This window comes from Nycticebus coucang, chromosome 11 (genome assembly GCF_027406575.1).
Source record: "Nycticebus coucang isolate mNycCou1 chromosome 11, mNycCou1.pri, whole genome shotgun sequence".
In the NCBI taxonomy this organism is placed as follows: domain Eukaryota; kingdom Metazoa; phylum Chordata; class Mammalia; order Primates; family Lorisidae; genus Nycticebus; species Nycticebus coucang.
In genome coordinates this window covers 120092572-120110316 of record NC_069790.1, presented here as the reverse complement: position 1 = coordinate 120110316, position 17745 = coordinate 120092572, and the positions used below count along the sequence as shown (strand labels likewise).

General features: G+C 42.3%; 1 protein-coding gene across 1 annotated transcript; it reads left to right on the top strand.

Moving 5' to 3' along the window:
* The first annotated feature begins 1573 nt into the window (after nt 1-1573).
* GIMAP6 (GTPase, IMAP family member 6) lies at nt 1574-4264 on the top strand. Its single transcript, XM_053608748.1, is given in 5 exon segments — nt 1574-1658; nt 3096-3305; nt 3308-3709; nt 3829-3840; nt 4152-4264. Coding segments are annotated over 5 exon segments (822 nt in total).
* Nucleotides 4265-17745: the final 13481 nt, after the last annotated feature.

Here is a 17745-nt window from a genome sequence, read left to right as displayed (position 1 = left end):
GACAAGGTTGGTTATATCTGCTCCCTCTGAGTTGGAGACAAAAAATACAAAGTGTGACCAATATGTGAGGTGGGAAGGGGTCTAGGCAGAGGCAGCAAGGCACCTCAGGTGCAGCCCAGCTCTCTAGGCCATGGAGGACATGGTACAGAGTCCCTGAACTTTGCTCCCAGGTGCCTCTTGCCCACCACCTATCCCCAACCTAGCCATTGTCTTCTGTTGAGTTACCCTTCTCTCTAATATATGGAATGAGATTATGTGGATGAAAAGCTATCTCAGTTTCCACCAGGGATATAAGGTAAGCAGAGACAAAGATATGGAAAGGGTCTGCAGTTTTCTAGCCACTGATTGACAGATTTAGGGACACTGACCTCTCTTAGAAAGGTGAAACACTGCTTCTTCCCAGAACATGGCTGTCCAGGTGTGAGTGAGGTTGTCTATCAGTCCTGCTTCTTGTCATTTCCTGGAAAGTCACCACACCTTTCTGGACTGCCTCCATCCAAAGCATGTCACATTATAGGTGACCTGTACTGCAGAAAGACACCAAACATAAAGCAGTACACACACTGCCCCCCCTTAACCCCCACCAGCTAGCTCCAGGGACTTGGAGAGGACCAGAGTGTCTGCCAGGGGACAGAGAACACCCAACTGTGCTGTGGCAGTAAGAAAACTGTGTCTGCCAAGGTACCCCCAAAGTCAGGCGCTCCTGCACCCCAGAGCCTTCACCTAGATCTGTATTATCTGACTTTGAATGTCTACTTGTTCTGGAAAAACAGTCATGGGCCATTCAATTTCCTCTCCAATCCCAGAGAATGATGCAACGCTACAGGATCTGTGTTAGTCTACTACTGTGTTAGTCCATGACACAAGGATACATTGCTCTCTCACTATTTGGGAATGATGGGACCCTAACTGGCACAAAGAACTATAAGTTGCTCCAAAAACAAGTTATACACTATGTCAGGATCTTATGGAGCAACACACCTTCTCAAGCATATAGTTCAGGCCCAATATTTTCACTGACCGGAGGCTGAGGCCCAGGCAGAGCTAACTATGGCTGCATCTCCACTGAGCACTGAGGGGGCTCTGGCTTCCTTTTGGCAGGTTCTACCCTGCAGCATGAAGATCCTAATGGCTGTCATCTTTCTCAAAACTGGCCACCCAGCCTTGCCCCCTGCAGTCCTCACTGCCAAGCCTTCTCCTAAGTCCCACCAAGCTAGCCCCTCCTAGTGACTTTCTGCCCATTCTTGCCCTCCAAGCCTGTCACTCTCCTCTTCTTCCTCCCCAACAACTCTAGACCCTCTATCCATCCAAATTCCATCCATTCCTCAAGTTCTGGGCCAGTCACACCTTTCATGATAAAGACCACAGTGTGGGGTTGGTGGTGGGTGGGAATAGGGTCCCGAAAATTGGACAAAGAATGTCTCAGACCCCTCCTTCCTTCTCCTCACTCACTTCCCACCCTACCCCCAACATTAATGCCAAAAACTTCCCTCTGTCAAAAGAAAGACAAACAGTAGACATGTATTGAAAACTCAGATGGAAAATCAGTAAAATATATCCTTGTTTTCTCTAGATGGAGGAAGAAGAATATGAACTGATTCCCCAGAATGACCCTTCAAGAGAACTATCCCAGGATCCTATAGGACAGCTGTCAAGCAGTAACACTGCTTCCCTCGCAGAAGGGACACACGAGACACGTGCAGGTGGAGACTGTTAGATGTGTAAGTGGGACAGAGCTCTACCCTATGATGTGCTTGGAAAGGCAGCAGATGTCTCCCAGTCATGGAGATTGTCCCACCTCAGCGACCACTGGAGGGCCCTTGGAGTAGGGCCCCCATTTACACCAGCCAAAAATGAGAAAAAAAGACCACCTGACAGGTGGGCAAAGGAAGTGAGAAGTAGCACTGATCACCAAAGAAAAGGGTCTTCACATTCTGAACTTTCCTCCTCAGGAAAGCAACAGGCCTTGGACCAAGGCTTGGGTGCCAACAGATCCTATGTGGGAATTTGGCTGACTCAAGTGAGAGCCGTCAGGTGCATAAGGGTTGAAAGCACTTTGAGGACAAGCAGAACATCCTCAGCTGCTGCCTCAGAACTGGGCTCAGGCTTCCCACAGGTGTCTGTCCCCCAAGAGGGAAGGGTCAGGCACTTGACTTCCCGCACAGCCAACTTCATAATATAACCTGAGAAAGCAAAATTTAGGAATGCTGGAAACCCATCCATTTTCTTGCCAGAAGAAAGAAGTTGTGATTCATTATGTATTTTAACATAAATGATTTTTCAAAGTTATGTTAACCTACCACCTAGGAAATAATCCATATGTGTGCTAATACCTGTTTTACCTTTTCTTACAGCAATCAAGTTTAGATACTACTTTAAAAATCCCAGTGCTCAAGTGATGTATTTGGCTTTAAAGTTAGTGGTATGTGCTGGCTCCAGGCTGCTCAGATAGGAGCTACTGTCTTCCCCCTCCTTTGCGTGGGCTAGGTGTACAAGGATGACCCTTGTAACTCGCTCAAATTCGCTTCCTTTCTGCAAGAAGCTGGAAGGAGCCAATGTCATTCTCGGACTGGGCTGTGGGCCAGCCAGCCCAGGGCACCAACACCTATGTTGCTAAAGAAATTCAGGAAAAGAAAGAGCCCACGCTGCTTTCAGGAGGCATAGCGCTTTGTCATCTGGAAGCCGTCAACGTAGTCTAGGGGGACCAAACTTGGAGGGCAACTGTTACTTGTCATTTCTTTATGTGCTCTGGGTCTTGGGACCTGCAAGCTCATGAGAAGGGATTTCCCCACATGCTTTCTGCTTCAGTCACACCTACACATCTTGGTATTAGGTTTCTCAGCATTTGGCTGGCATCTCCATATCTCCTCTCTCGGCTGATGGTGGGTAAGAAATTTCAGACCCACCTTCAAGGATGTAGGCTGAGGACTGAGCTCAGGGCGGGTTTCAGGGCCAACATTGGTCCTCGTGTCCCTACCCCACCCGGGACCACCTGCCCCTGAGCTACTGGAGCACTCCCAGAGGCTCCCCATGAGGATACATGGAGTGCACAGGTGCTAACCCCAGTTCCCTCTGCTTTCTTTTCATGCTGCTAGGTAGAAGAGAGAAAGACCAGACGCCAAGGAGACTGCGGCTCCCGCTGGTGGGGAAAACAGGAAGTGGGAAAAACGCGACCGGAAACAGCATCCTGGGCAGGAACGGGTTTGAGGCTAAGCTGAGTGCCAGGCCGGTGACCCAGGCGGTCCGGAGCAGGAGCCGCCAGTGGGCCGGGACGGAGCTTGAGGTGATCAACATGCCCGGCATCCTGGGGCTGGGGCGGTATGCCGGGCCCTGGCCGCGTCCGCCCCGGGGCCGCACGCTGCGCTGCTGGTGATGCAGCTGGGCCGCTTCTCTGATGAGGACCTGCGGGCCGTGCAGCTCCTGCAGGAGGTCTTCGGGGAGGGCGTCCTGGTTCACACCGTTCTGGTGTTCACCCACGTGGAAGACCTGGACGGGGACTCCCTGGGGAAGTACCTGCGGGAGACAGAAAACGAGGGCCTGGCCTGGCTGGACGCCGTGTGCTCGCGGCGCCACTGTGGCTTCAGCAACCGGGCAGCGGCCTCCGAGCAGGAGGCCCAGCTGCGGGAGCTCATGGCTGAGGTTGAGGCGATCCTGTGGGAAAACGAGGGCTGCTGCTACAGCCACCGGGCTTCCCCGTATGTCCAACAAAGCCCTCTGCTTCTTTGAGACGCCCAACAAGACCCTGTGCTCCGGGAAGCAGCAGCAGCAGTAGCAGCTACGGCTGGGCGCCTGTAGCTCCGTGGTAGGCTCGCTGGACCTGCGCACTAGGGTTCGAACTCAGCGTGGGCCTGGTTACCAAAAGAAAGTACACACAATGGTCAGGCGCAGTGGCTCACGCCTGTAATCCCAGCACTTGGGAGGCCAAGGCAGGTGGATTGAGTGAGCTCACAGGTTCAAGACCAGCTTGAGCCAGAGCGAGACCTCATCTCTAAAAATAGCCAGGCATTGTTTTGGGCACCTGTAATCTGAGCTACTTGGGAGGCTGAGGCAAGAGAATCGCGTAAGCCCAAGAGTTTGAGGTTGCTGTGAGCTGTGACGCCACGGCAAGCACTCTACAGAGGGTGACAAAATGATAATCCATCTTCAAAAAGAAGAAACACAGCAAAGACAGAGCACCAAGGGGCAAGGCTCAGAGGAAGTGGTCTGCCAGGAGGAGTCAGAAAATTTGCCAGCACCTGACCCTTTGAGCCTATGCAGGATTTGAGCCAGGGATTCCCTCAGCCCCTGCACTCCTATGTCCAGCTCCTGTTGCTCTCTCTATTCTGTGAAGCACTGCCCAGTCCCCAGGTCAAAGTGGCAGGGGTGGCGAGAGGGGAGGGGCTGGAGAACCCCGCCCAGAGCACCCAGCTCACGTGCCAGGTCTATCAGTTCTCCTTCCTCTGTGCTCCAGCAGCACACTGTCTGCATACGGGACCTTCCAGCTCATGGTATTGCATTTCTTGGGGGTACTTGTCTGTACCCTGGTACAAGCTTCTTAAGCTCAGGCCTGTGTCTTTTTCTTTCTTGTCACTCCCACAGTTTGCTGGCCAAGGTTGACCCAGCAACTCAGTGTGAGCATTGACAGGATGACTTCACAGCTCTCACCCTTGCCTGTGAAGGGGACAGACACAACAGCTGTTAAGGCCACTGCTGTGTCCAATGGGTAGTGCGGGGACATGGCCATTGCTCTGAGAAGTGGGTAGGGAGGGAGCCTGGGCTGGGGAGGAGAGAGAGCAGATACAGAGGAGGAGCAGAAGGAGCAGCTCTTTTATTCACTCTTGAACAGTCACTAGTAGGTCCCTTGTGAGCTTCCTAATGGGAAAGATGAGTGAGGTCAGGGGCAAGGTATCCAGAAACTAGGCCCTGGTCAAGAAGTTGGACTCTAGCCCTGGCTATAGGACTTGGAGGCCACTAGAGGCGCCAGGTGGACTTAGATTGAGGACCGTGTACATCTGGCACTTCCCCTTCTCCCTGGGCTTCAGGGCCCTTTCTGATGTCTGCCTTTTGGCATTAGAGGCCACAGCTGCCCTTGACCTGCCTTATCTTACCTGTAGCCCCACCCTCACCCTTGGCAGTGGGAGTGAGTGTCTGAGTGTGCCAGTGGGGTCCCCAGCAAGTGTCTGTGGAAGCTGAATGGAAGGAGGCAGGGTAGAAAGGCAACCTGCAAAGGAAGCAGTTGAGAGACTTACACACCTTGTAGGGCAGCCTGCCTGGTTTATAGGAGAAATCTGCTGCCCATGGATGTCTTCCTAGAAGGCTGTTCCCACATGCAGGGCTTATAAGAAGCAATACTGGTCAGGACAAGAAGGGAACAGAATGTTGGCCTGGCTCTGACTTCTGATAGGAAGCTGTTTGCCTGTGTACGGAAGCCAGCACACCTCAGGTGCACCTCAGCTTCTTAGGGGCTCAAGATATTTCAGGGGAGTTTGACCAATGGGTGGGAGGATGGTAGGAGAAAATGGGGAAAATGCCCCCAAATTCATTTTCCTCCTTCCCTTTTTTCAAATTGTGCAGCAAAGGGTCTCTATCTACATACCTCCTCCTGGGAGTTAAGGGGAAGGGGAGATGGTGGTGACCATGCTGGGGGATGATCACAAATCAGTGGGACGCAGCCTCAGGTCTGCTGTCCTGACATCCTGCAGCCCACCCCACCCTCTGAAGCCATCACCATTCTTCCCCTGAAACAGCAGACTGAGCATTTCTTTTTTGCTGAAAGACTCATGAAAGTGTCTCCAAGAAGGACAGATTTATTTTGGTGTATCCTATGACCACCTTTATGCCATAACCATTTATTAAGTAAGTGGTCGATCCTCACTGAACTGAAAATACAATGTTTACCATATATTCAATTCTCATACTCTCTAAGATTTATGTTAGAATTCTCATTTCTGCTCATGTCTTCTACTTTTCTACTCCCATGTGAATAAAATATTAATTTGATTACAGTGGCTTTGACTGTAATGTGATGAGCCCATTTTCTCCTCAGTGTAAATTTTATATTTTCTTTGTTATTCTCAGGCATTATTCTTCCTTGTGAAAGTTAAAATTGCTTGCCTAATTTCCCAAAAAGAATCCACTTGGTATTTTAGCTGGACTTGATTTACACTTATATACATACTATTAAGTTTGAGGGAATTGGTAAATATTTCAAGTCACTTGAGGCCATTATGATGTGAACAGACTCAAAACCCCAGAGCTATTGAGGCAGAGGCTAAAAATGATTTGCATTTCTCTTAGGATGAGATAAATTTTTAAATTGTAGATGTTATTATTTTGACTCTCATAGCTTAATTAATTTCATAATAGAAAATACAACCTTTGAACCAAATGACACCCATCTAGTAGCTAAATGGCAAGTCACTCAAAATGTGTCATTTTCATACTCCCTAAATGTCCTTTATTAAAAATAGTTGTTTTGTTTTATTACAGGTTAATGGTAGGGTACAAAAAAAACAAGTCACAATACTTGAATTTGTTAGGTAGAGTCTTTCTTTTAGTTGTGTCCTCCACCTAAAAGGTATGCCATACACCCCTACATTGTGCCCATTCAGTGGGAGCACCTGAACCCCCAAACCCTCTCCTTCATTTGCCCTCCCCCCAACTTAAATTGAAATGAGATTTTCTTGGCTCAGCACCTGTAGCTCAGCGGCTAGGGTGCCAACCACATACTCTGGAGCTGGTGGGTTCAAATCCAGCCCAGACCTGCCAAACAACAATGACTACTACAACCAAAAAATAGCCAGCCATGGTAGTGGGTGCCTGTAATCCCAGCTGCTTGGGAGGCTGAGGCAAGAGAATCACTTAAGTCCAAAAGTTTGAGGTTTCTGTGAGTGGTGACACCACTGGCACTCTACAGAGGGTGACAAAATGAGACTCTGTCTCAAAAAAAAAAAAAAAAGAAAAAGGAAAGAAATTATGTTTTCTCCTACATGGGCATGAATTAGATTGTCTCCTGGCTTCATATTAGTATTGGAAACAACCTAAATGCTCATCAAACTCAGGAATGGATTAACAAATTGTGGTATATGTATGTATGTCTACAGTGGAATACTATTCAGCCATAAAAAAGATGGTGACATCACATATTTTGTATTAATATGGAGTTGAAAAATAGTTTTTAATTATCTCAAATATGGTATATTCTCTTTATGACTAATGAGCAGGGAAGATGCCTCTTAACATTTCAGGAAGGATAGCTATAGCTGCATAGCTACTACACCTTCAGCCTCAGAGAGGAATGTGACTTTCAGGAATGTTCTTGAAAGTCCGTAGTCTGTGCACCAATAAGAAAGAAGTGGTGGGTGGGGGTGACCACAGAGGGCTGTCTTGGTGAATGCTGTGATAATAGCAAACTTTAGAATTTGTTATTTTCTAAAAATGTCTCTACCCTAAAGTGAAGAATGAAAAACAAAGAATCGTTTGAATCAGTACAGGGATTTTTCCTCCTTGATGGGTCAAAGCAGATGTGAAGGGTCACAGGAATGTTTCCATTAATAACATTTATAAACTATACAGAAAATGAAAAGTCATTAAAATTAAAAAATAACTTGAGTGCAGTGCCTCACTCCCCAAGTGCACCAGCATTTGGGGAGGCTAAGGCTGGAGGATTGCTTAAGGCCAGGAGTTCAAGACCATCTTGGGCAACATAGTCAGACCCCAGCTCTAAAAATATAATAACAGCAACAATAATAACAATATGCAACTTTGAAGACACTAGGAATTGACCAAATGCAGGTAGATACTCGTAAAGAACTTGAGCCCTAAGATTAGGAGATCACACTGATAGCAACCTGATTCAGCTTTTCCCCGGAGCACTGTACTCAGTCATGCTGATGCAAGGATAGACTGGAGAGTGGGGAGGTGGAGTTTAGGCCAACCAGAGCAAGTAGGAATTGATGAGGGACTCCCCAAAGAAAAGAGCCACAGAGTGGGCTTGGGATGCACTAAAAACTGCATTTTAACTCCCTTTAAAGTTTTGCAGACTCTGAACTCCATAAGCACAGGGAAGACTCTAGGGGGTCCAGGAGGAAATTTGTCTGGAAGTCAAAAGAGTTGATAAGCTACATCAGCAGCTGCCTACAGCAAAAAAGAGAATTTCACATTCTAGACCACCAAGTTAGAGGGCTTTGGTAAACTTGGAAATTTCCACTGAAATGCCAAAAGGGCCATACTCTAGCAGTGAGAACTGCATCTCAGGACTAAGAGATTTGCCCTAGAAGAGAGAGAAAAATTAAAGCAGACCCTTGCTAATGATGTCTAAAATCAAGCCTTTTCAAGGCAAAAGCCATCTGCCAGTAATTTAATTGCCTACTATAACAAACTCAGTATTCTGCAGAAGATAATACTATCCAGAGCCTCTGTGATATGTTATCTACAGTATCTTGTACATTATTTAAAATTTTCTCTTTTACAACATATATAAAGCCATAAAATTTCCCTCTATGCTTGTTTACCTACATCTCACAAATTCTCGTACACTCTGTTTTCACTTTAATTCAGTTTGAAATAATTTCTGTGTCCTTGCCATGGCTCTTTACACTCATGGGTTTTTTAAAAGAATGTTTTAAAGTCCACGTGTTTAAGTATTTTCTGGAAACCGTAGTATGTAATAAGACAGTCCTTACCCACATGTGGCTATCGAGAACTTGATATACAATTGTGCACCTGAGAAACAGAATTTTTAATTTTACTTAGTTATAATTAGTTTTAATTTAAATGTAACAACTGAAACAGTGTAAAATATTTTACCATGAAACACAACTTTACTATTTTGGTGAAAACACATTTTACTCCAACTGTCACATCACTAAGGTATTACAGATGGCCCCTGATTTCTGATGGTGTGACTTAGGGTTTTTGACTTTACAATGGTGTAAGAGTGCTGCATTCAGTAGAAAGCACAATGGCACTCAAAGCAAAATGACACATTCTCACGAGTTGTAGCTCCCAACCACGTGATCATGAACACAAACACTGCTCTACGGTGTACTGTGCTACTAAGCTGAGATGTGCGGTAGGATAGGTGCACTCAATGCACTTTTGACTTACAATATCTCAACTTATGTTGGGTTTATCAGAATGCAGCCCATTACAAGTTGAGTAGCATCACTATTACTGCATTGCAGTGGGATTATATTGCCATATAAATTGTTCCTAGAATTACATAGAAACACATCACTGATCTAATCAATGTCAATGGATTGATTCAGTTTGAATAATTTTTTTACCCTAGTGATATCATGTTTTTATTTGAATATTTTATGTACATTGAACAATTATATCTACATAGCAATTGAATTTAAATTTAAGTAGTGATTATTTTATTTACGAGACAATTAAATTCATTTTTGCAGCCCAATTCATAATTGCTAAGTCATGGAAGAAGCCCAAGTGCCCATCGACCCACGAATGGACTAGCAAATTGCAGTACATGTATACCATGGAATATTATGCAGCCTTAAAGAAAGATGGAGACTTTACCTCTTTCATGCTTACATGGATGGAGCTGGAACATATTCTTCTTAGCAAAGTATCTCAAGAATAGAAGAAAAAGTATCCAATGTATTCAGCCCTACTATGAAACTAATTTATGGCTTTCACATGAAAGCTATAACCCAGTTATAACCTAAGAATAGGGGGAAGGGGGAAGGGAAGGGAGGGAGGGGGGAGGTGGGCAGAGGGAGTGATTGGTGAGATTACACCTGCGGTGCATCTTACAAGGGTATATGTGAAACTTAGTAAATGTAGAATGTAAATGTCTTAACACAATAACTAAGAAAATGCCAGGAAGGCTATGTTAACCAGTGTGATGAAAATGTGTCAAATGGTCTATAAAACCAGTGTATCATGCCCCATGATCGCATTAATGTACACAGCTATGATTTAATAAAAAAAAATAATAATGGAAGAAAAAGTATCCAATGTACTCAGCCCTACTATGAAGCTAATTTATAGCTTTCACATGAAGGCTATAACCCAACTATAGCACAAGAATATGGGGAAAGGGCCAAGGGAGGGGAAGGGAGGGGGAAAGTCAGGGTGGAGGGAGGGTAATGGGTGGGGCCACACCTATGGTGCATCTTAGAATGGGTACAGGCAAAACCTACTAAACGCAGAATACAAATGTCTACATACAATAACTAAGAAAATGCCATGAAGGCTACGTTGAACAGTTTGATGAGAATATTTCAGATTGTATATGAAACCAGCACATTGTACCCCTTGATTGCACAAATGTACACAGCTATGATTTAACAATAAAAAACAAATAAATAAGAAGCAATATATATATATATATAAAGGTAAGTATGAAGACATTTTGAATTTTAAAGTGAAGGCATAATGCTCATGCAGAATTGAATGGAGATGATTAAATTAGCACTACAACTGCAACAGGAAAGAGAAATATAGACTGGCAGAAGAAAATGTTGCAAATTTCATGATTAGCGTGATAGCAATTGCAAGATGTAGCAGTGCAGCAAAATCATAAAGAAAGGTGTTTGTTATATAAAGAAATAGAAAGATAATGAAGTATACTATATTAAGAGACATTCAACAAATACAAAGAGAGCTTGATACAAAGTTTTCTTTGACCAATCAAAAACAGAATTGACAAAATTAGTAGAGACAGAATTAAATCAATGTCCAACAAAAAAAAGTTCTGAACAATTTTTAACAGTATCTGAGTTTGTGACTTGGCCAAACAACTTGATACTTGCACAAAAAAGAAAACCATTTTTAGTTTGAGAGAAGGTAAAATAAACTGCTAGTTTGGCTATGGAAAGTTTTGTTGGAAAATATAAGGAAAAAACTAAAAAATATATACAAATCTGGAAGGACGTTCCATTGAGGTCCATATACACAAAAAATGCTCACAGAGCCAAGTCCTTTGTTAAAGTATCAAAGATTAATTGACTTAAAATGGAACATTGCAAGTTATTTTTCTTCAGCACTAAATGAGAAGTGTGATTGGGGATGTTTTGTCTTAAAGTAGTTCCAAATTTATGACAGACATTGTAAATGTAAGCCAACATACAAATTTGTAGTATAAATGTTTTTAAATTTTTTACACTTTTCAAATAAGAATGTTAGCTAGATTTGTGACATAAATCCCTGTGATGTAAGCAGTCTCATCCTCACATTTCATGACCCAGCAATACTGGACCATGTTCTGTTCCACTTCTGGAACCTGCCATTATTTTGCCTTGATTGTTTCCAAAGAGTATTTCAATTTTCTCTGCTTATGCAGAGGATCCACAGGTCAAAAAGCCCCTCGGATATTACCAAAGCTCTGACTAAAATTTTATATTTTAAAATGGACATAGAATCCCTATCTTGTTGCACTTATGCAAGTAATCAGGTCAAGTTTAATAAAACTAAACTTTAAAAAAAAATTTTAATGGCAATTATTTTTGGTAAAAATGAGAGTGACTAAAAGATTGCATTGCAATAGAAAACTATGATGCATTGACTATTAAATTCTAGTCCTGTTCGTTTTCTTTGAGGTTTTGTTATCTCCCTGTAAACTGAACTGAATTGTGAATTTCTTCCTAAAAACTACAACAGCCCTTGCCCCAAGTCCTGAAAGCTGAAACCGGATAACTCAAGTTTCTGATTCAAGTTTCAGAAAAGTCATTGCAACACGTTATGCATAGATCCCTGTGGCTATTTGGTCACTTGGAAAGTTCACCAGACACCAACTGATGAGACTTACACAAACAGGGACACTCGTCTGCCATGTTCATTCTACCACCTCACAATGCTTCAAACTAAAATCTAGAAATCTCAACTAGCGCCCTCCAGACTCAAAGACTAAGATCATAATTCACCCCAAACGTTAACCTGTTTTTCTTTTGATTTCATAGAATGATACCTTGAGTTCTCTTCAAGGAATATAATCCGAAATAAACAGGTTAGCCTCAATAGTACTCAGAAGTTCTTGGCACCTTAAGAGCTCAGTAAGGAAGACTTTGTGCCCTTAGTGTTTAAAATATTGTTCCTATGTTAATAAATTAGAAATTATTGCCCCAAATTTAAAGGGTCTGAAGACACAAATATAGATTTTTCATCAATAGGTACTTCCTCCTCCATTGATTGGTTTGGTTAAATCCTGGCTTCTGGGAATCTTGGCTCAGAGAAGTTTTCAATCCTTGGCTATTATTCTCTTTATAGTCATTGTGTTGGCCTCAGGTGCATTGTAGTCTCTCCAGGGATTTAAATGCTTTTCAGCAGCTACTGGCAGGTCAAGTTACTGCCATTGGAATCAGACAACTCAAGGAACTCACACTGACTATATAATTACTGATGGAGGCTATGTGACTTTTTGTCCTAATCACTTACATCAATAGTAACAACAGCAGAGAAATGGTTAAAATAAAATTACAATGGAGACTGGGCCTGAAAAATTCCTGAGGAAACAAAATCAATTGGGAAATAAAAGTAGCTTTCATTTTACCTAAACTGCAAACATAAGCGAATCTTAACTTGGGTCATTTCTGGCAAATGCTTTTGTTGGAAAGAAACAAAACTTAACCTCAACCAATCATAAGCAGCCAATAGCATATGATTATGTAACTAAGGTAAACCAATAAGACAACTTGGTAACTGTGAACAATGAAATGATTTCTTTATTTTGCTTCCACATTCACCCCATGAATATTGGTCTCTGAGGTTTTCTCACTGAAACACATAACCTCTTCTGGTTTGGTATTGTCAACTCACGAATTGCTACTTACACACACACGAGGTCATTAGATATTTGATTGTGCCTCATTTTATTTTGTATTTTTTTACAAGCTTTTATCTAATACTCTTATGAAAATGTTTCCTATCCCATCCAAGTCTCGTTGATGCTGAGTTTACTCAGAACAAAGTAGTTTTGACATTGTATTTTAACTATGTTGTCTGTTTCTCCTAATAGTAGGTAACAGAGACTTTCCTACTGGATTCTAAGTTCCTGCAGTACATGAAGCACCCACTAAACGTTTTTACCCGTTTGGCAGCTGCACACTGCCCTCTGCCTTGGAGATTTGATGACACTTTGCTCAAGCTGCATTTCCATAGCAGACAAGAGTCCAAAATCCTTCCTGGGCTCACTTCCTCATGTGCTGCTGTTTCCTGTCTGCCTTACCCCATTTCATGTGGACTGGAATTTTGTTGTCTGCCTGGTTTCCTCCATCACAATATATGCTCAGCATGTTGTGGGCTTTAGCAACTTTCCTGGAGACAATGAGTCACAGGAAGGCGTCCCACAGGCACTGCCATTCCCAGACCAAGCTCACTCTTCTTTCTGACTTGGGAAGAAGAATTGCTTATCCCTCCACACCCAAGAAAAAGCAGCTCTGGGGTGGATTATTACCACAAAATCTGAGAATTAAGTTCTTTGACTTGTTCTAGAAAAAGTGCTACATACCTTATTGCTGAATATCACTATGGTCACCTTTGAAGTGCTCCCCTTGGGAAGCTGTGCACTGACATCAATGCCCAGTCCACCCTTCAGAGCAATTGTGGAACTCTTTTTCTGGAATGGCCATCAGAGCTGTCATCATATTACCCTTGAAATCCTGAATATCATCAAAATTTCTTCCTTTCAATATTTCCATTATCCTCGGGTAAATAAAAAAGTCATGGGGGAGGGAGGCAGATTAGGTGAGTAGGGAGGGTGTTCCAGTACAGTTATTTACTGGCTAAAAGCTTCCTCACAGGCAGTGCTATGTAAGTTAGTGCATTGTCATGATACAAGAGCCATGAGCTGTTGGCCAAGATTTTCACTTAAGATTTTCCTTATTGATGTTTACTTGGTCTATGCTTTGCACAGTCAGCTGACAATTTTGATGCACAATTTGACAAATTCTTGCAATGTTTTCATCAGTTCTGCTTGTTACTGGCCACCTGACCTCTCTTCATCAATAACGTTTTCTCTTCCCTCAGAAAAACATTTACTCCAATTGTATACTGCTGTTTTCTTCATGGCAGTATTCCCCGAAACCTGGACCAACATGTCCCTGATTTCACTTTCACTCTTGCCAAGTTAACAAGAAATTTACAAATGTTTGCTTGTTGTTCTAATTGAAGCTCTGACATTGTTGCAATGGCACACAAAAACACACAGCAACAATAATGAACACTGCTCAGCGAGACGAGACACCGCCACATCTTAACACAAACACAGCTGTGAGACACTGATATACCAAGGTTATGAAACCTTACCAAGCTGTTTGTACAGCACTGCCAATGTGAGTGCACAGTGACAAGTTTGCAAACTTAATTGTCAGACCTCATAAATTATCCCTTTCTTGGGCCCAGCAGCATGTTCAAGTTCAGGATGTTAGGCAAGCCCGCACACATTGGACCACTTCCTACTATTATTTTTGATTTTCAAAAACAGGAAGCAGACTTTTCTCTCTCCCTTTTGGCCTGTGGTGACCAAACATGACCTCTACAGGGTGGACATAAAGCTCCTATTTGAATTGCACATGATCTTTAAGTCCACCCTGTACTTTTGCTTTCCTTTTCCAACCTATATGCACCTATACTGAGGGTCTCTTTCTGGCAGTTCCATCTGGGTCTTGCTCCATTGGCCAGACTTCTCAACTCTCACTCTTTCTCAAAGTGTGGACCTGAAACAGCAGCAACATCTGGGGACTGGTTAGGGAGGCAAATCCTTAGCCTCCACCCAACACCTACTGAGTCAGAAACTATCAGGGGGCTCTGATGCATGCTAAGGCCTGAGATTTTTTGTTTTGAAAATGTAGTATCTGCTTCATAAAATACAGGGGAAAAACCCTGTGATAATCACCTTCTTACATTCAAAGATATTAATAGAATTTTGTCAAAGGAGGCCGGGCATGGTAGCTCAAGCCTGTAATTCCAGCATTTTGGGAGGCTGAAGTGGGAGGTTTCTTGAAGCTGGGAGGTCAAGACCAGCCTTAGCAACACAGTAGACCCTGTCTCCACAAAAAAAAAATAAAAATAATTAGCCAGTGGAGCTAATTGTTTTGGTGGAGCACCCCTGTAGTCCTAGCTACTTGTAAGGCTGAGATAGGAGGTTTTCTGGAGGCCAGGAGGTCAAGGCTGCAGTGAGCTGTGATTGCACCACTGCACTCAAACCTGAATAACAGAATGAAACCCTGTCTCCAAAAGATAAATAAAAAAGAAAGAAAGAATTTTGTCATAGGATGATAGCCTTTTAGCCTGGATATATTTTTCAGAATAAACTATCTATATTTTATCACATCCCCACTTGATATAACAAAGCCTAGGTTTCCTTCACTAGATTACATTTTATACAGAAGAAATCCAGGTAATAAGATACAAAAACTACCCTCATCTTCTAAGGGAAAGGATCCAGAGACTGAAGGCAGAAAAATAAAGCAATCAGATGTGTGTCCCAAGTTTTGCCTCTCAGGTATTGGTTCAGGAAGCAAAGAGTTTATTAATACTTGAGATGTACTCATCCCTTTAGCCTTGGCCTGGGGAGTGACCTCAGACCTTTCAAATATAGATGTGGATAGGTGTAATTCCTTGTTTCAAAGATAATACCTTCAGTTTCTGTCTGGCTTTGTTTATTCTCCATTGCTTTCTAGCATTTTATTGTTACTCACCTTGTACATTTATCCTGCTAAGGATATTGTGTGCTTATCCTGTTAAGGCCATCCTATGTGTGCAGCCTTATCCTGACTAATTTATTCAGGATGTTTAGATTGCTATCAGCCTCTGTGTTATTTTGGAACCATACTCAAGTCTTAAAGTTTTATTTTCTTGATGTGTCCTTGGTTCACATGTAGAATTAACAAAACTTTGGTTTGGCTGAGAAGTTGTCAAAAGAAGTCTCCCTAGGGGGTGAGACTGAGGCATCTCCAGAGTGAGGATTAGAGCCCATTCACCCAAAATGTGCTATGGCCAAGTCTATTAGGTACCTGCTTACTACCCATATGCTTCATCTTCCCTACTAACAAAACTATAATTTTGTATATAAAGCAATGCACTCCTGAAATACTATATGGCACAGTGTTTCTTGCAACTAATGGTAACCATATTACCAAGAGAGGTAAATGGAAGTCTTGGAGAACTTTCTGCATTCACTTTGTTTTTGTAGTATAAGTGCCTCCTATCTTCCTTGTTGTACTATCTTTCTCTTTCCTCCTATAATTCAGATGTGAGGTTGCAGATGAATCAGCCATCTTACCACTTTGTGGATAAAGTTACTTGCAAAGAATGATTGAGCAGGTAGGAAGAAAAAAGTCTTGTTCTTGGATAGTTGTATTAGTCCCAGACATAGTACCCATATATACACACACATACTTATACATACAAATATGTATGCATATTTTTCTTTCTTTTTTATTTTTCTTTAATTTTTATTTCATTATTACTATTAATATTATTTTGGGTTTCTTCTTTCTTTTTTTTTTTCTTTTCTAACCTTTTCTTTCCAGTACCATAGGGCCATTTTAACCTCAAAGGCTAGAGTTAAAAAAGAACGAAGGGAAAAAGGAAAAGAGAGAAGAAAGTAGAGGGAGGAAATGAAGAAAAATAAAATGCATAAGACAGGAAACCAGCAAAAAACTCTGATGACATGAAGAAACAGATCAGATTAATTCCCTCAAGGAATCACAACAGAGCTACTACAAAAGATTCCAATTATAAAGAAATTTTAGGAACAAAAGAAATGGAATTTAGATTACGAATGGCAAATACAATGAAAGGAATTAAAGGGGAAGTGGAAAACCATCAAAAGGAAGTAAAAAAAAAAAGTCCAAAGAAATTAACAAAATTAAAGACAAAATTTCCAAGGATCTGGACAAAATTAGAAAGGACATAAATAAGCTTAAAGAATTGAAGGAGGCATTCATGGAGTTTTAAATGTAGTAGAAAGATTCAATAATAGATTAAGCCATGGAAAAGAAAGAAACTCAGAGCTTGAAGACAAGGCTCTTGAGCAAATCCAATCTCTTAATGAGGGAGAAAATAAGAGAATAAAAGTCGAGCAATATCTTAGAGAGTTGTGGGACTACATGAAGTGTACAAACATATGAATTACAGGTATCCCTGAAGAAGAGAGTCCCAAGGGCAGGGAAGCTCTAGCTGATGATATTATAGCTGAAAATTTCCCAAACATTGTCAAAGATTTAAACATACACACCTACTAGATGGCTATAAAACCCCAAGATGGGGTGGCACCTGTGGCTCAAAGGATTAGGGCACTGGCCCCATATGCCAGAGGTGGTGGGTTCAAACCCAAACCCAACCAAAAACTGCAAAAAAAAAAAAACAAGATCACTAGATTCAAACAGAGAATCTCCTAAACACATTGCAATTAACCTGAAAAAGGGAAAAAGAAAATTCTGCAAGCACCCCAGCATAATCACTAGCAGACCTACAAGAGAAAACCTACAAGGTTAACAGCTGACTTTTCAGTAGAAACTTTACAAGCCAAAAGAGCATGGGATCCTACCTTCCCTCTTCTCAAACAAAACAACTATTAGGCTAGGATTCTTTATTTAAGAAACTGTAACTAACTTTTATATTTGATGGAGAAATCCATTCTTTTACTAACAAGCAAACGTGAGGAAATTTTGCCACAATAAGACCTGCTCTGCTGTAAATATTCAGACCTGTACTATACACAGACCAACACAATGGGCCCACAACAAAGTAAACACACCTGGAAACTAAAGGACAAAGACTAGCTACCACAATGGCCCA